At 47.0% G+C, this 19,538-nt stretch overlaps 1 protein-coding gene across 6 annotated transcripts in view; it reads right to left on the bottom strand.

Moving 5' to 3' along the window:
• The window catches only part of LOC124794963 (la-related protein Larp4B), a 358,294-nt gene that overhangs the window by 127,282 nt on the left and 211,474 nt on the right, over positions 1 to 19,538 (bottom strand). For all 6 annotated transcript variants that reach the window (XM_047258683.1, XM_047258691.1, XM_047258684.1 and 3 more), the window contains exon 2: positions 6,855 to 6,981. In XM_047258683.1, the coding sequence (XP_047114639.1) occupies positions 6,855 to 6,981 (127 nt within the window). The remainder of the gene's footprint in view (positions 1 to 6,854; positions 6,982 to 19,538) is intronic.

Genomic DNA, 19,538 nt, shown 5'->3' with positions numbered 1-19,538 from the left:
CGGTCTCCAGTTGTGGGATGAGCCAATTTTCCAGCATGTCCAGATACATGTGTCCTGTAACTTTTTTTCACAGAAGAAAAAGGGGCCGTAAACTTTAAACCGTGAGATTGCACAAAACACGTTAACTTTTGGTGAATTGCGAATTTGCTGCACGAATGCGTGAGGATTCTCTACAGCCCAGATTCGCACATTGTGTCTGTTCACTTCACCATTAAGAAAAAATGTTGCTTCATCACTGAAAACAAGTTTCGCACTGAACGCATCCTCTTCCATAAGCTGTTGCAACCGCGCCGAAAATTCAAAGCGTTTGACTTTGTCATCGGGTGTCAGGGCTTGTAGCAATTGTAAACGGTAAGGCTTCTGCTTTAGCCTTTTCCATAAGATTTTCCAGCGTCGTTGCACTGTTATGACTGACCGATGTGAGTGCATTTCAAGCACAACATACGCTTTCTCGGCTCCTGTCGCCATTTTGTCTCACTGCGCTCTCGAGCGCTCTGGCGTCAGAAACCTGAAGTGCGGCTTCAGCCGAACAAAACTGAGTTTTTCTACGTATCTGTAGTGTGTCGTGACCATATGTCAATGAATGGAGCTACAGTGAATTTATGAAATTGCTTCAATCATTTGTAATAGCCCTGTGATAGAACCCAGTACGTTGTCCTCGATGGTGAGTTCATCGGAGATGAGGACATCATCTGGAGTGCTCCAGGGAAGAGTGGTACGTCCGCTGTTGTTTTCTATCTACATAAATGATCTTTTGGATAGGATGGATAGCAATGTGTGGCTGTTTGCTGATGATGCTGTGGTGTATGGGAAGGTGAGTGACTGTAGGAGGATACAAGATGACTTAGGCAGGATTTGTGACTGGTATAAAGAATGGCAGCTAACTCTAAATATAGATAAATGTAAATTAATGCAGATGAATAGGAAAAAGAATCCTGTAATGTTCAATACTCCATCAGTAGTGAAGCTTGACAGTCACGTCGATTAAATATTTGGGTACAACATTGCAGAGCGATATGCAGTGGGACAAGCATGTAATGGCAGTTGTGGGGAAGGCAGATAGTTGTCTTCGGTTCATTGGTAGAATTCTGGGGAGATGTGGTTCATCTGTAAAGGAGACCGCTTATAAAAAATTTAATAAGACCTATTCTTGAGTACTGCTCGAGTGTTTGGGATCCCTACCAGGTCGGATTGCGGGAGGACATAGAAGCAATTCAGAGGTGGACTGCTAGATTTGTTACTGGTAGGTTTGATCATCACGCGGGTGTTACGGAAATGCTTCAGGAATCGGGTGGGAGTCTCTAGAGCAGAGGAGTTCTTTTCGGGAATCGCTACTGAGGAAATTTAGAGAACCAGCATTTGAGGCTGACTGCAGTACAATTTTACTGCCGCCAACTTCCATTTTGTGGAAAGACCACAAAGATAGGAGAGATTAGGGCTCGTACAGAAGCATATAGGCAGTCATTTTTCCCTCATTCTGTTTGGGAGTGGACAGGGAGAGAGGATGCTAGTTGTGGTACGAGGTATCCTCCGCCACACACCGTATCGTGGATTGCGGAGTATGTATGTAGATGTAGAATCAGCATGATGGAAAGCTCATTGTGGTAACCTGGTCAGCAGGAGGTGGGAAGGGAATGAGAGAATCTACAGGAACTGGTCACTTTCACAGAGGTCATCTTGTGGCGACCACATTAAGGAAGGAGAGGAGAGGAGAGGAGAGGAGAGGAGAAGAGAGGGGAGGGGAGGGGAAGAAAGTGAAAGATCAATGGCAGAAGAATGCCATATGCAGCACTACAGTGCGTAGGGGAACGATCACTAAGAAGGCGCAGATTGTGGGCCACAAGAAACTGGTCAATAAGGAGACCCATAGTAGATGAAACACTGACCCACAAAGAGAGATGGGCATTAAAATGCAACGACGAGAAAGGGGGGGGGAGTTGCTGGAGGAGGGCACTTAGAGCAGCAGATGTAGGTAGCCTGTCAGGCAGAAGACAGGGACTGAAAACTGGTGACAGAGTCAAAGTGGACCCCGAATGGCAATTTCTTCCAATGGGGTACAAAGTGGGATCCATGTACTAATAATATCTTTATATATGCAGATGCCACCAGTAGCCCTCAAAGGGCCGGCCCAGTACCGACAAAGTACAGAACCAAGAAAGGGTCGATGACAGAATCAGGAAAATGAGATTCATGGAGAACAACACAAGCTGCTGAGTGAAAGGCAATAAGGGATTGCAACTCAGGTGACATAGTATCCATTACAGTTCCACTGAACAATCATGGAGTGCGTATTCAAATGAGAGGCAAATGGCCTGGAGCCAATCACATTGTGGTGTACCATTCATCACAGACAATGACAGGGTGACATTCATGAATAAGATGAGAGTCAGGTTGGGAGGGAGGGGGTGGGGGGGAGACTGCACCTCTGCGTGCACTGAGGGTGGGGGATGGGCACTTGTCCTGGGACTTACGTGGTGTCTAAAAAAGTTCAGTGAACGGTGTCATATCTGAATGTCAACTCTGCACGTGTGCGTGCATGTGCATGGGTCTTCAGAGACTTTATAAGAATCAATACACGGAATGCACTGCATGTGACTGGCTGTGTAAACAGACTGCAACCAGTTGAAAGTAGTCAGTAGGAGAGGAAGTGTCACAGCACAATGGAGCAAAGTGTAAACATCAAGATCTGCTACAAATTGGTGAAGACTACAATGAGACACGTGGAATGTTGGTGCTGGTGTAGGGGATGGGAGCTATAAGCAGGAAATGTGTTTACAAATAGTTTGAACGCTTCGATGAAGTGAAGGAAACAATTGAGGATGAGCCACATTTAGGTCAGCCATCGACAAGCAGAACCCCACGAAAGATCGAGAAAGTGTGACAAATGCTGGCACAAGATCGGTGGCGGACTCTGTGATTGCATTGGAATTGGGCATTAGCAAAGACACAGTGCACACCATCGTCGACAATGATTTGGTTAAGTGGAAGACCTACTCCTGATTTGTGCCGCACGAGCTCACTGACGAGCAGAAAGCAAAATGGAAACTACTGGTCATTTCATTTCCATGTGACCACTATCCACTGCTTCTGGACACTGTCACGGGAGGCGAGACCTGGTGCTATCTGTTCGATCTGGAATCAAAAATGGCAATCCATGTCATTGTGTTCACCATCTCCCCAGAAAAAAAAAGGCAATCTGCAAAAATCCAAGGTGAAAACACTGTTTATCGCCTTCTTCGACAACAACGGCATCTGAACCAACTGCTACAGCATATCCGGCAGGTTCGGCCAGAGTTGCAGAGTACTGGAAAATGGATGTTGCTCCAGACAACACCCCTGCCCTAGCACACTGCACAATCCGTGTGCGCCAATTCCTGCCACAGGAGATGGCAACTGTTCGTGAACACATTGTCAGAAGTCTGTTGTGGCAGGCAGCAACAATTTTTGAAGGGCAATAAATAACATTTTTTGTATCTTGTTTTGTTTGTTGTCTGGTAGCATTCACTGAACTTTTTAGACACCACATATGTTGTTTCTTCTTCTCTTTCACATGTTGATTGGGCAGGGTACAGAGTGAGAGCAGGCTTCTGGAAGACCTGGAACCAAAAGAGCAGGCGACCTTGGGGTACACAGACTCACTCACTCTCGTGGCCAAGCCGTCTGAACAGGCCTCCGATCTGAGAGGCACCAGGGGGAGGGGTAGCGGCTCCCAGAGAAGGGGGGGGGGGGACTGTAAGGGAGGGGGAGGAGAAGGGGGAGGGACCAGGGTGAGGAACAGGGAGGGGGTAGAATGTAATAGAGGCAATAGAAGAAGTCATCAGCACAGGATGAAGTCAATCTGAGGAGTCTCAGTTTTCAAGATAAATGATCCATGATGCTATCCCTTTTTTTCTTATAAGTAGGGCAATCTGGCATGTGTGGAGAGTGACGGTCATGACAATTTACACACAAGGGTGGCAGAACATCCCAGCAGAGGGTGTCCACAGTCACCACATCAGGAAGAGACACCTGAAACACAAGCACCGAAAGCACATCATGGGTGGCGGGATGTGCTGCTTAATGTCACACCAGTGATACATAACTCTGAACCTCTCTGGAAGGTTATTTCCCTTGAAAGCCGGAACAACAGACTGGCATCAGTGCAGTTGTCCTTAAAACCTTTCTGTAGACACCAAACAAAATGAATGCCCCTTCGTTCCAGATTGGCCCAGTGTTCATCAGTTGGATGAAATTCCTATGAAAAATCACTCCCTGATCCATGTTCAAAGACTTACGAGGTGAAGTGGACACCAGGACATCACCAAAATGATCACAAGCACGAAGAGCTGCAGACTGGATGGCAGTAGTAGTTTTTATTGACAGGTGACCTGACCATCTTGCTGAGATACTTTACTTCATCAGACTTATGTTCGATATTTTCCACAAAAAATAACACCTTTGTGGCAGTGATGTATCCCTGTCCATCCTAACATGGCCAGGTAGTGGGGTATGTGTTTCACCTGAAGCTTGGCCCTCTTCCCAGGATGTAGCCAGGGAAGCTAAGGCCAGTGTCTTAAGAAGCAGCACTTTATCCGTTTTCACTCTAGGAGAAAGCCATAGGAGAGCGGCCGTATTTCTGAAGCTTGATACACTTCATGTGTGAAGCATCTGCCCTGATACGATGAAATCTTATCAGGGCTTACTCACATAGGTCTCAGCCACGGCAAGAGCCGCCTGGCTCTGTGGCTGTTGTCAGGAGTTCTGCTTCTTGGGAATGACAAGCAACCTCTCCTAGGCACACGTGGGAGGCAACAGCTCGGGTATCAAGTGTGATCCCTGTGTTGTCCAGGGGCTCAGACAGATGGGTAACCTCTCTGACTATCTATACATGCTGGCGGCAACAGTGTGGAGGGGGGGCTACGGCAGGAAATAGGGAGGGGAAAGGAAAGAGCGCTGTAGATGTTGGGGAGGGAGTTCTTCCCCAAATTGCTCACACTATGGAGAGTAAGTTTAGTAGTGAAAAACCCTTGAAGGGGTACCAAAAATGTCGAAGGATGGAGGACATAAAAGGCAAGGGGAACAAAACTGCAAGGAATACACGAAACCAGGTGGATAGCCGGGTTGACCAAGAACACAGATTGGAAGGAAGGAATAGAAGTGGAGGAATGAGGATATGGAGGGGGTGGCACGGGGGGGGGGGGGGGGGGGATGCAGTCCAGTAAGGAAGAATGAGCTGCAATTGTTTAGGAACCCGTGTGGGCCACGCATGAACTCTCGAAAGACCTTGCTTGCGTTTACTAATTGTCTGTGTTTCTCTTTTGCTGATGAAGGCTGTGGCCAAAAGCTCTGTGTAATTACCTTAATCGTGCCTATCTGTAACTTAATGTGTCTTCTGTTCAGTAAGTAGCAATCTATCTTTTCCTACATTGTTGATGTTCCTACCTGGAGTTTCCATTATCGTATTTTTCAAGGAAATATTTACATTTTAAGTGTTTAACTTTAAATTACACTGTATTATAATGCTGTGGGAAGCAAGAAGATACTGTCTCAGAGAAGCTGAAATAGTTTGCTTATATTATGCTTTTAATCCTACACTGTACCATCTAACTCACTCCCCCCTTCCCCAATCCTACCACCAGAATCACCACCCCACCAAAAAAACTGTATCCTTTATTTGATCCCAGTCACCTATGATTAGTTTGGTGCAGTTCACCACGATTTCTTTTCGTATGGCAATTTCTATGCCTGACAGATCAAAAAATTGTCTTTTTCTAAATTATGAATTTACTTATATCCATCCAAATCTTAGTGGTTTCATTTCTTGCAAAGTAGCACTATGATGTGAGTGAATTTGCTTTTTGTTATATGTGACATACCTTCAGATATCAGCTATTTTGCCAGTGAGATCTTTTTGGATATTCTTGAAATCCTAGTACATACTGTGTGTGTGGTAAACTGCTTTCAGCTACCTGAACTTTGCAACTTCATCCACTTGTAGAGTGTAGGTTCAGATCACCCTTTATCACCAGTAACTGCATTTATTACATCGTACTTTCACTGTGTGTGGATCAACTTTATTCACCTGTAGCTTGTCACGTTACTTTTCAGCTGCCTTTATCTTTGCTAGTTACTATAATTTCATGAGCAGACATCAGTGAGAATGACTCAAGGCCTGCAATACAAGTAAACTTTCGACTGTCTTTGCATTTGACACTATACTAAATCCTGTCACTGGAGGGTTCTTATGAATGTGACACACTGTAAGCAGTCTATAGGTTAAATAGCCAATGACAGGGTAATGTGGAGTGAAGTAACACAAGATTAACAGATTTGAATCCTTGTATATTCAACAGTAACAGCTGTTGGAAGCTGGCATCTACATAAAGTAATTGCACTAAGAAACTACGAGAAATTTCCTGACAGGCTCTTTTAAAGTGCCGATTAATGGCCCCATCTCTGAAGTAGATGATGTGATACTTTTGATATACATAAAATTACAGTATTTTGATGAGTGTACATGATTGCTCAGTAGGTGAGAAGATCATGTACATAGTTAAGTTGTCTGAAGCGCAATGCTTATTAGTTTTTTTCTTACTGGCATTGGGACACACTTATTTTCTCAGGAATTAAGGTCAGTTAGTGCCTGAAGCTGTGAGGTCCTACAGCAATGTGGAATCACTCAACAGCTCAGCTAGGCATATTTCATACAGCATGGCTTGTTACAGGTGAAACCGACTGACTTGATACTTTAGAACAATTTTCTCTGGAGCAGTGAACCTGCATAGGCCACGAGTTATAATTTAAACTTTTTACTATCTGCCAAGTTACATTTTGTGAAAGGAAACGTAAATGACTGCATATGCAATGTATCTTACCATCCTCTGTAGGGTAGTCGACATCTGAGTAACTCCAAATGGATCCATCAGACGTTCCTTCAACAGCCTTGTTTTCAAATACATCCGCATTTGGATTGAGTGCCGCATTACTGGGACTAGGAGTCACCTGAAAGGGAAGAACAATGGTTATATCTCACTGCTAAAAGTGATTCAGCACTATTACTTAATGTCTCTCTGTAACAATTAGGTAATATTTATTGCTGCATGCTCTGTAGTCTTATGACACTAACAGTTTATGGTATCCTAAACAATAACGGTGTGCAACAGCTGCTTTTTGTAATTACTTTTGTACCAAAATGAAAAATTTTATTATAGCATAGATAAGGAGAATGTCCTGGTCAGAGTTTAGAGATGTAAAAGAAGGGAACTAACTTTTCGGCGTATGTGGTAGCTTCGAAGACATTTAAATCAGGCAACTTGACATTTTTGCACTTTTTTACTTGTTAGCGTTAGTGCTTAGTCACGTAATATAATGCACGTTGTTTAAGTAAAACGATGTGAGGGTTGCCCAGTAAGTACTGCGCCACATTTTCTCTCTTCAATAATTCTTCATTGAACATAATGAGAAACACACACACACACACACACACACACACACACACACACACACACACCATATTTCCCCATGTAATCTCCATCCCATTCTATGGCCTTCCACCAGCCGAAAACAGGGGCCTGTATGCCCTGTCGGTACCAATCCTTGTCCTGGTGGCGGAGCCAGTGCTTCACTGTGTGAATCACCCCCTCATCGCCCTCAAAATGTCTTCCAGGAATGGCATCCTTTAAAATGGAAGTCCAAGGGGGCTAGGTCAGGGCTTTTTTTTTTTTTTGTTGTGGTTTTAGGGCGCACAACTTCAATGGTCATTAGCGCCCTGACTACTCTAAGAATGCACCGCGAGGCACAAGTTGACCACAACAACTAAAAGGGAAAACACGATAAAAGACGGACTGACAGGCATAGGATTAAAAAACAGCATCATCAAATGTCCTTAGCGAGGTGTGTCAAATTGATAAAACGAAGAACACGAGCAGCTGCTCGTGGGTCATCCGCTAAAATGGCATCGAAAGTATTTGGCAGGTTAAGATCGAGGCGCAGTGTGTTAAGATCTGGACAGGACATTAAAATGTGTCTAACCGTCAGCAAGTGCCCACATGGGCAGAACGGCGCCGGCGCAGCCGTCAGCAGATGGCGATGGCTGAACCGGCAGTGTCCAATTCTTAACCGGGCTAAAACGACCTCCTCCCGCCGAGAAGGGCGTGAGGAGGACGTCCAAGCCACGGGAAGAGGTTTTAAGGCCCGAAGCTTGTTGTCGGTAAGTGCAGCCCAATCGGCATGCCACAGAGATAAGATGCGCCGACAAATCACCCTGCTAAAATCGGACGAAGGGACGCAACAAGAAGCTGTTCGAGGCTGGAGGACCGCAGCCTTGGCCGCGGCATCTGCAGCTTCGTTCCCAGGGATACCGACATGGCCCGGAACCCACATAAAGCTAACTGGAGAACCGACGTCCACCAGCTGCTGAAGAGAGCGTTGGATCCGGTGTACGAAAGGGTGAACCGGGTACGGATCACTGAGGCTCTGGATGGCGCTCAGGGAATCTGAGCAGATGACATAAGCAGAATGTCGGTGGCGGCAGATGGAAAGAACAGCCTGGTAGAGGGCAAAGAGCTCAGCTGTGAAGACCGAACAATGGCCATGGAGCCGGTATTTGAAACTTTGTGCCTCGACAATAAAGGAACACCCGACCCCGTCATTGGTCTTAGAGCCATCTGTATAAATGAAAGTCATGTCGATGAACTTCGAACGAAGTTCCAAAAAACGGGAGTGGTAGACCGAACCGGGGGTGACCTCTTTTGGGAGCGAGCTGAGGTCAAGGTGAACGCGGACCTGAGCCTGGAGCCAAGGTGGCGTGCGGCTCTCGCCCACTCGAAAGGTTGCAGGGAGGGAAAAATTCAGGTGTTGAAGGAGGCGACGAAAGCGAACGCCAGGGGGTAGCAGGGCAGAGACATACAACCCGTATTGACGGTCAAGAGAGTCGTCAAAAAAGGAACGATAAGACGGGTGGTCGGGCATTGCCAGTAGCCGACAGGCATACCGACAAAGCAGTATATCGCGCCAGTAGGTGAGTGGCAACTCACCAGCGTCAGCATGAAGACTCTCTACGAGACTGGTATAAAATGCTCCGATCGCAAGTCGTAAACCCCGATGTTGTATGGAGTTGAGGCGGCGTAAGATGGATGGCCGTGCAGAGGAGTATACGAAGCTCCCATAATCCAGCTTGGAGCGGACGATCGACCGATATAGACGAAGTAGGACGGTTCGATCCGCTCCCCACGACAGACCACTGAGAACACGGAGGACATTTAAAGAACGGGTACAACGGGCGGCCAAATATGACACATGTGGAGACCAGCTAAGTTTCCTGTCAAATGTAAGGCCTAAAAATTTGGTTGTCTCCACGATTGGGAGAGCAACGGGACCGAGTCTTAAGGACGGTGGGAGAAACTCTTTGTATCGCCAGAAGTTAATACAGACCGTCTTCTCGGCAGAAAAACGGAAGCCATTGGCGACACTCCAGGAGTAAAGACGGTCAAGAGAACGCTGAAGACAGCGCTCCAGGACACGTGTACACTGCGCGCTGCAATAGATGGTAAAATCGTCCACGAAAAGGGAGCCTGATACATCAGCTGGGAGGCAATCCATTATTGGATTGATCGCGATGGCGAAGAGAGCGACGCTCAAAACTGAGCCCTGTGGCACCCCATTCTCCTGGCGAAAGGTGTCGGACAGGACAGAACCCACACGGACCCTGAACTGTCGATCCATTAAAAAGGAACGAATAAAAAGAGGGAGGCGACCGCGAAGGCCCCATGTATGCATGGTGCGGAGGATGCCCGCCTTCCAACAGGTGTCGTAAGCCTTCTCCAAATCAAAGAACACAGCCGCGGTCGGGCGCTTCCGCAAGAAGTTATTCATAATGAAGGTCGACAAGGTAACCAGGTGGTCAACAGCAGAGCGGCGCCTACGAAATCCACATTGTACATTGGTAAGTAGGCGTCGAGACTCGAGCAGCCAAACCAATCGAGAGTTAACCATTCGCTCCATCACTTTACAGACACAGCTGGTAAGCGAGATAGGTCGATAACTGGAAGGCAAGTGCTTGTCCTTCCCTGGCTTAGGAATCGGGACAACAATAGACTCGCGCCAGCATGCGGGAACATGTCCCTCAATCCAGATGCGATTGTATGTACGAAGAAGAAAACCTTTACCCGCAGGAGAAAGGTTCTTCAGCATCTGAATATGAATAGAATCTGGCCCTGGAGCAGAGGACCGTGATCGGCCAAGTGCGTTTTCGAGTTCCCGCATGGTGAATGGGGCATTATAACTTTCACAATTCGAGGAGCGGAAGTTAGGTGGCCTAGCCTCCTCTGCCTGTTTGCGGGGGAGGAAGGCAGGGTGGTAATGAGCGGAGCTCGAAACCTCTGCGAAAAAGCGGCCGAAGGCATTGGAGACAGCCTCAGGGGCCACAAGGACGTCATTCGCGACCTTCAAGCCAGAAACTGGTGAGTGGACCTTAGTGCCAGATAGCCGGCGCAGGCTACCCCAGACAACAGAAGAAGGAGTAAAACTGTTGAAGGTGCTTGTGAAAGCAGCCCAGCTGGCTTTCTTGCTTTCTTTGATAATACGACGACACTGAGCACGTAATCGTTTATAATTGATACAATTCGCCACTGTAGGGTGGCGTTTAAAAGTGCGTAAAGCACGTCGACGAGCACGTAAAGCGTCTCTACATGCTGCGGTCCACCAGGGGACCGGTACGCGACGTGGAGAAGAAGGAGGGTGAGGGATGGAATATTCAGCAGCAGCGAGAATGACTTCCGTGAGGTGTGCGACCTGACGATCGCAGCTTGTAAAGGTTTGATCCTGAAAGGTCGCCCTGGAAGAGAAGAGCCCCCAGTCTGCCTTGGAGATGGTCCAATTAGAGAAGCACGGAGAGGGGGTATGCTGCAGGAGATGGATAACACACGGGAAGTGGTCGCTCGAATATGTATCAGAAAGTGCATACCACTCAAACCGGCGTGCAAGTTGGGGAGTACATATAGAGAGGTCTAAATGTGAATAGGTGTGAGATGTGTCCGAAAGAAAAGTAGGGGCGCCAGTATTGAGGCAGACAAGATCGAGCTGGTTGAAAAGGTCTGCTAACAAGGAGCCCCTCGGGCAGGATGCTGGAGAGCCCCAAAGGGGATGGTGGGCACTGAAGTCTCCAGTTAACAAAAATGGTGCAGGTAGCTGAGCAATAAGTTGCATCACGTCTGCCCTGGTAACGGCAGATGACGATGGAGTGTAAACGGTACAAAAGGAAAACGTAAAAGTGGGGAGAGTAATGCGGATGGCAACTGCCTGCAGGCCGGTGTGCAACGTGATGGGATCGTAGTAAATATCATCCCGGACCAGCAACATAACCCCTCCATGAGCTGGGATACCTACCACAGGGGGTAGGTCAAAACGCACAGAGGTGTAGTGTGCCAAGGCAATTTGATCGCATGGGCGTAGCTTCGTTTCCTGGAGGGCTACGACAAGCGGACGGTGCAAGCGGAACAGCAACTTCAAGTCCTCTCGGTTGGAGCGAATGCTGCGAATATTCCAGTGAATAAGTGCCATCGTAAGAAAAGAAAGATGAGAGAAGTGGTCACCTCGAAGGCCGCTTAGGGCCTGGCTTCGAGCGAGCACTGCCGCCGCTATCAGTAGGCGGACAGTCATCGTCCATTGGGTCTATAGGGTCATCGGCCATCTCGGGAGGATGGCCGGGAGGGGGAGCTTCCTCCGCCAGTGAACGGCCAGATGTACGGCGACCAGCGGTGCGGCCAGGCGAAACGGATGACGGCCTGGGGCGGCAGCCGCTGGGTGGCGCAAGAGAAGAAATGCGCCGTGGCGGGGAAGGAGAACTGTGCTTCCTATGCGCCTTTTTGGAAGGACGTGTAGTGGAAGTACCGGTCGAAGGCTGGGAGGTCGAGGTACGGAGGAAGTCTGCACGGGATGGTTCCTTCTTGAAGGCCCGTGCATCTGACTTCGGTGTCTTCGTCTTAGCAGAAGCTGAGGAAGGTGCTCGTGTCTGTGGGGTGATGGGAGGAAGAGGAGACGTCGACCGCGCGATCTTAGCACTGGCCGAACGGACGACCGTGGTGCTGAAGGTCAGATCGCATGTCTGGGTTGCTACCTCCCGGGTAGTCCGAGGAGAGGCGAGGACAGTACTGTATTTCCCCGCTGGGAGCAGCGTGGGCTTCCTACTAGCCAATAGCTTGCGAGCAGCCGAGGTGGACACTCTCTCTTTGACCCGAATTTCCTGGGTACAGCGTTCTTCCTTATAGACAGGACAGTCGCGGGAGGATGCGGCATGGTCACCCTGACAGTTCACACAACGAGGAGACGGAGGTGGACAGTCACCCTCATGGGCATCCCTGCCACAGGTGACACATTTAGCCGCATTGGAACAAGACTGTCGAGTGTGATTGAAACGCTGACACTGGTAGCAGCGCGTAGGTGTCGGGATATAGGGGCGAACAGAAATAACCTCGTAGCCCGCCTTGATGCGCGATGGCAGCTTAATACTATCGAAGGTCAAGAAAATTGTCCGGGTCGGTACAAGGTCATTGTTGACCTTTTTCATGACCCTATGGACAGCCGTCACGCCCTGCTCAGCGAGGAATGATTGAAGCTCCTCGTCAGTCAATCCGGCGAGGGAGCCAGTATAGACCACACCACGAGACGAATTCAAAGTTCGGTGGGCCTCCACCCGGACAGGGAACGTGTACAGGAGGGTGGCCCGAAGCAGTTTTTGTGCCTGAAAGGCATTCTCAGTTTCTAGTAATAAGGTGCCGTTACGCAACCTGGTACAGGATTTGACAGATCCGGCTATGGCATCTACGCCCTTCTGAATAACGAAAGGGTTGACAGAGGAAAAATCCTTTCCGTCCTCAGTTCGAGAAACTACGAGGAACTGTGGGGCAGGCGGTAGTACTTTTGTCACTGTTGGCTGGTCACGTTTCCGTTTTTGGGTCGAAGTCGAAAGAGATGGAGTAGAATCCATTGCGGAGGAATCCCCCATGATTGCCAGCGTCTCCGATGGCGCGCTCCTTCCTTGTGGGGACCCTCTCAGAGGGCACTCCCGCCTTAGGTGAATGTTTACACCTCAGGTCACACCTCCCGAGAAACAGACGGAGGGACCAATTGGCATGGTCAGAAGGTATCAGCTCAGGCAATCACCCCTCCCCGGGCCTGGCCTTTACCAGGGGGTACGCGCGTGCCTTACATGTCTACCCAGGGCGGGGACTTACGCGTTACCCCGTCACCGGCTACGCGTGCGAACGCGTGGGTCGGCCTTCAGGCACGCACAGGGAGGAAGGAAGAAGAGGAAAAAGAAGAGAGAGAGGGAGAAAGAGGACAGACTGTCTCAAACGCCGAGGCGGAGACCAGAGAAGGCAAGGAGAAAAAGGCAATGAGAAAGCAAGGGGAAGAAGGCAATGAGAAGGCAAGGAGAAGAAGGCAAGGAGAAGAAGGCAAGGAGAAGAAGGCAAGGAGAAGAAGGCAAGGAGAAGAAGGCAATGAGAAGGCAAGGAGAAAAAGGAAATGAGAAGGCAAGGAGAAAAAGGCAATGAGAAGGCAAGGAGAAGGCAAGGGAAAGAGTAAGGAAGACAGTGAGGTGGAGAAGAGCAAAGAAAGGAACCAACAAAAGGAAGGAAGAAACGAGAAGTGAAAAAACCAAAAGGACCACGATGATAGGTCGTGGAACCGTCCGTCTCCGGACGCAGGCGCGAACTACCCCCGTGAGGGGGATGGACTCCTTTTAGTCGCCTCTTACGACAGGCAGGAATACCGCGGGCCTATTCTAATCCCCGGACCCGCAGGGGGGAGGTCAGGGCTGTATGATAGCTGGGGTAACACTGTCCAATGCTGTTTTGCAGTTTGTTCAGCAGGCTACAGACTTGGGTGGGGCTAAGCGTTATCATGTTGCACCAAAACATCTCCTCGGTTCCCAGGCTCCAGAAGCATGTTTTGAGTTTTGTTAAGGTGTTGACATATGCTTTTGAATTATGGTGCGCCTACTGGCATCACAGTGTGAATCCCACCTTCAGTCCCAGAAAACGGTGATCATAACCTTATCGGTGGAAGCAGTTGCTTTGAATTTCTTCTGTGGGGAGTGGAAACAGCACCATTTTGATCCCGAAACAAAACAACAGTCGATGGAATGGCGAAGCCAATTTTCACTAACTGTCACAATCCGGGACAAGACGCCCTCGCCCTGAGCTTCAAAACGTTGCAACGAATCATGTTTTTCTGTGCGATGTGATCCTCTGTTGGACACCCATGGTGTACACCCTTTTGAGTATGAAAGATTGCGAATAATTGCATCTGCACTTCCTTTTCTGATTGACGGACGTAGCGCCAACTGCCGAGTCTCAATGCGTCTGTCCTCTCGAATGACATCAGCTCGCTGCAACATGTCTGGTGTGACAGCCGTGGATGGTCTCCCCGACCGCTGCAAATCGCGGAGCTCCGCCGAACCGCCTTCTGATTACCTCGCCCTCCGTGACCAGCAACTACATCTACATGACTACTCTGCAATCCACACTTAAGTGCTTTGCAGAGGGTTCATCGAACCACAATCATACTATCTCTCTACCATTCCACTCCCGAACAGCGCGCGGGAAAACTAACACCTAAACCTTTCTGTTCGAGATCATTTATTTTATTTTATTTTATTTTGATGATCATTCCTACCTATGTAGGTTGGACTCAACAAAATATTTTCGCATTCGGAAGAGAAAGTTTGTGACTTAAATTTCGTAAATAGATCTCGCCGCGACGAAATACGTCTTTGCTTTAATGACTTCCATCCCAACTCGGGTATCATATCTGCCACACTCTCCCCCCTATTACGTGATAATACAAAACGAGCTGCCCTTTTTTGCACCCTTTCGACGTCCTCCGTCAATCCCACCTGATAAGGACCCCACACCGCGCAGCAATATTCTAACAGAAGACGAACGAGTGTAGTGTAGCTGTCTCTTTAGCGGACTTGTTGCATCTTCTAAGTGTCCTGCCAATGAAACGCAACCTTTGGCTCGCCTTCCCCACAATATTATCTATGTGGTCTTTCCAACTGAAGTTGTTCGTAATTTTAACACCCAGGTACTTAGTTGAATTGACAGCCTTGAGAATTTTACTATTTAACGAGTAATCGAATTCCAACGGATTTCTTTTGGAACTCATGTGGATCACCTCACACTTTTCGTTATTTAGCGTCAACTGCCACCTGCCACACAATACAGCAATCTTTTCTAAATCGCTTTGCAACTGATACTGGTCTTCGGATGACCTTACTAGACGGTAAATTACAGCGTCGTCTGCTAACAACCTAAGAGAACTGCTCAGATTGTCATCCAGGTCATTTATATAGATCAGGAACAGCAGAGGTCCCAGGACGCTTCCCTGGGGAACACCTGTTATTACTCCAGTTTTACTCGATGATTTGCCGTCTATTACTACGAACTGCGACCTTCCTGACAGGAAATCACGAATCCAGTCGCACAACAGACGATACCCCATAGGCCCGCAGCTTGATTAGAAGTCGCTTGTGAGGAACGGTGTCAAAAGCTTTCCGGAAATCCAGAAATACGGAATCGACCTGAGATCCCCTGTCGATAGCGGCCATTACTTTGTGCGAATAAAGAGCTAGCTGCGTTGCACAAGAACGATGTTTTCTGAAACCATGCTGATTACGTATCAATAGATCGTTCTCTTCGAGGTGATTCATAATATTCGAATACATTATATGCTCCAAAACACTACTGCAAAGCGACGTCAATGATATAGATCTGTAGTTCGATGGATTACTCTTACTACCCTTCTTAAACACTGGTGCGACCTGCACAATTTTCCAATCTGTAGGTACAGATCTATCTGTGAGCGAGCGGTTGTATTTGATTGCTAAGTAGGGAGCTATTGCATCAGCGTAATCTGAAAGGAACCTAATCGGTATACAATCTGGACCTGAAGACTTGCCCGTATCAAGCGATTTGAGTTGCTTCGCAACCCCTAAGGTATCTACTACTCTCATGCTAGCAGCTGTTCGTGTTTCAAATTCTGGAATATTCCATTCCTCTTCCCTGGTGAAGGAATTTCGGAAAACTGCGTTCAATAACTCCGCTTTAGCGGCACAGTCGTCGGTAACAGTACCATCGGCACTGCGCAGCGAAGGTATTGACTGCGTCTCGCCGCTTTTGTACTTTACATACGACCAGAATTTCTTCGGATTTTCTACCAAATTCGAGACAATGTTTCGTTGTGGAACCTATTAAAGGCATCTCGCATTGGAAGTCCGTGCCAAATTTCGCGCGTCTGTAAATTTTAGCCAATCTTCGGGATTTCGCGTTCTTCTGAACTTCGCATGCTTTTTCCGTTGCCTCTGCAACAGCGTTCGGACCTGTTTTGTGTACGATGGGGGATCAGTTCCTTCTCTTACCAATTTATGAGGTATGACTCTCTCAATTGCTGTTGCTACTATATCTTTTAGCCACATCTCGTCTACATTTGCATAGTCAGTTTGGAAGGAAGGGAGATTGTCTCTTAGGAAAGCTGCTAGTGACTCTTTATCCGCTTTTTTAAATAAAATTATTTTGCGTTTGTTTCTGGTGGATTTGGAAGAAACGGTATTGAGCCTAGCTACAACGACCTCGTGATCACTAATCGCTGCATGATGCTCTATTAGCTCTGGATTGTTTGTGGCTAAGAGGTCAAGTGTGTTTTCGCAACCATTTACAATTCGCGTGGGTTCGTGGACTAACTGCTCGAAATAATTTTCGGAGAAAGCATTTAGGACAATCTCGGAAGATTTTTTCTGCCAACCACCGATTTTGAACAAGTATTTTTGCCAACATATCGAGGGAAGGTTGAAGTCCCCACCAAGTATAACCGTATAAGTGGGGTATTTATTTGTTACGAGACTGAAATTTTCTCTGAACTGTTCAGCAACTATATCATCGGTGTCTGGGGGTCGGTAGAAGGAGCCAATTATTAACTTAGTTCGGCTGTTAAGTATAACCACCTATACCAATTCACACTGAGTATCTACTTAGACTTCACGACAAGATAAACCACTACTGAGACACAAACACTCCACCACCAATTCTGCCTAATCTATCTTTCCCGAACACCGTCTGAGACTTCGTAAAAATTTCTGCAGAACTTATTTCAGGCTTTAGCCAGCTTTCTGTACCTAACTGTACTTCTGTCGACAGCTTCTGCTGCGTTTGAGAGTACTCCCCACAGTTTCTTTTTCTGCAGTGAGAAATTCAATGGCGGCACTTTGTGACGTACATCCTCTACAGACGCCATTTTGAAACTGTCCTGCAGCTACACTATCTGTCGTATGTGACAAACTTGGCGCGCTCACTCAGGAGATTTCAAATAATACATACACAACGTTTCGCATTCGTAGCATTGTTTTCGGCTGAGGAAAAAAAATGCGGTGCATTACTGTCTGGGCAACCCTCGTACATGTCATGTCAGTAACATGGCAAGTCATGTCATATATGACATGACAAGCCATATCATCCAACCTGGCACTTGTCATGTGTAATGTGCCACAACGCGTCAGAGTTCGGGATGCATGCATCCCACTCTTGTATACAGTACTTCCAATTATAGATGCACCGCCGCACTGATACTTCCTACTCTCGCACACACTGTAGACACGAATTTTTTTCCGTTCTTACACCCCATACATGTAACGGGGGGGGGGGGAATGAGGGTTTGGGGGAGAAATGGCCGAAGGGCGATAGCGGAAACAAACCTTCTCCTCCCATCCAGAAATCAAAGTATTCTTTTAGCGTCCCCCAAAGAACAAACCCACCCCAGGAATTTTCTCTCTCCCCTTCCCGAAAAACGTTTACAACAATTACATGTACACTCTTCAGCCATATGAAATTATATATTGTTTGCTACGGCTGACGAATCTTCTGGATTTTTGGGAACAGGATCAGGGACTTTAGCCTATAAACTGCAAGTGTCCCTACACCTTGCAGCTAAGGGAGTTCACTACGTTGGGAAGTAGGTTTAACTAAATGAAAGAAAGAAAGAAAGAAAGAAAGAAAAAAGCACTAATATGTGAAGATGTTTTGATTTAAATGTCTTCGAAGTTGTCATATCAGTCAGAAACCTAGTTTCTTTCGTTTACATCCCTGACTCTGCCCACGACATAACTTTTTATGCTATGATAAGAGCATTTTCAATTTTGGTTCCACACTGTTACTCTACAATAATTGCGACATTACAACTAAAGCTTGACAACCGATGTAGATTTTGTTGACTCGTACGACGACTGATCCGGTATAGGCTCTTTATTGTCTATAGAACCGTGTTTCGTTTATCGTGGCAACTGATCCGCAAAAGCTTAAAACATAGAAGTGGTGCGCGTGTTTTTGTTTCTCATACATAAAATACGAATGAAGTAGATTTTTGAAAGAGTTTTGATTTTAACGTAATAATGCACTTTTTTATTTATCAGATTCACTTTAAACCGTTTCCGTGCATCAATACAAGTAAGAACTAATTCTGCATGCTACATTTAGCTTGAGTTTAAACAATCTTACCACGACAATGGATAGAGATTATTGGATGAGAAAAAAATTGGTTTTGACTGTTTCCATTTAGCTACCTTCATTGAGTGTGAATCGATTCGTACGAGTTTAAAATACAGAAGTGGCGTGCTTCAAGAAAACTCTCAGAAAATATTTTCTGCCTGTTTTAGCACGTAAAATGCGAACGGTGCACATAGAAATGGTGACATTAACTGGGCATTAATTTCAGCCCAATTATAATCTCTTGCAAAAGGGATTAATCGATTCGCGAAATATGCCTGGGCGCCAGCTTCGGTTAAGACCTTGCTTATATACTGCAATATAACTACAGTAAGATATGTTTTTGAATGGCTATATAAATGGCCGCCAAACGTTTTTACCCCATGGTCCTGCCTCAAATAGAAATCTAACGCCAAGACACCCCCATCCTGAACTGCTATTCTGCGTGCGGCGGACGTTTCAGACATTTGTTACTGCGCTCCCGCACTTGGAACGATAAATTCCACGTTAACAGTAGAGACTTTATGTCAGTCCACAACGATACATGGGTTGGATTCCCGACTGTGTCGGAGATTTTCTCCGCTCAGGAACTGGGTGTCGTGTTGTCTTCACCACCACCATCACCACCACCACCACCACATCCCCATTGACGCGCAAGTCGCCGAAGTGGCGTCAAATCAAAGACTTGGACCAGGCGACCGGTCTATCCAACGGGAGGCTCTCGCCACACCACATTTCATTTCACAATGGTACATAAGGTAGCCCATTTATTTAAAGGAGATCCAATGACACACATACTGTGTTAATTTCCTAACAAGTTCTAACTTCCTCGCTTGCTTAACGTTAACATAAACACGTGCATTAGTTATATTAGTGCCCAGTGCTTTATGACATTGCTCCGTTTTCGCTGTGGTAGATCAACAGTGTTTTAATCACTGCCCAGTGAAAACGGTTGATACTAAACATTTCATGGAACTATTTTTCTGATGGAGCAAGATGGGCTCTTAAAATATATTAGAGAAA

The sequence above is a fragment of the Schistocerca piceifrons genome, chromosome 4 (assembly GCF_021461385.2).
Source record: "Schistocerca piceifrons isolate TAMUIC-IGC-003096 chromosome 4, iqSchPice1.1, whole genome shotgun sequence".
Taxonomy (NCBI): Eukaryota; Metazoa; Arthropoda; class Insecta; order Orthoptera; family Acrididae; genus Schistocerca; species Schistocerca piceifrons.
The sequence above is the reverse complement of the archived record's forward strand: the minus strand, read 5'-3'. Positions and strand labels throughout refer to the sequence as shown.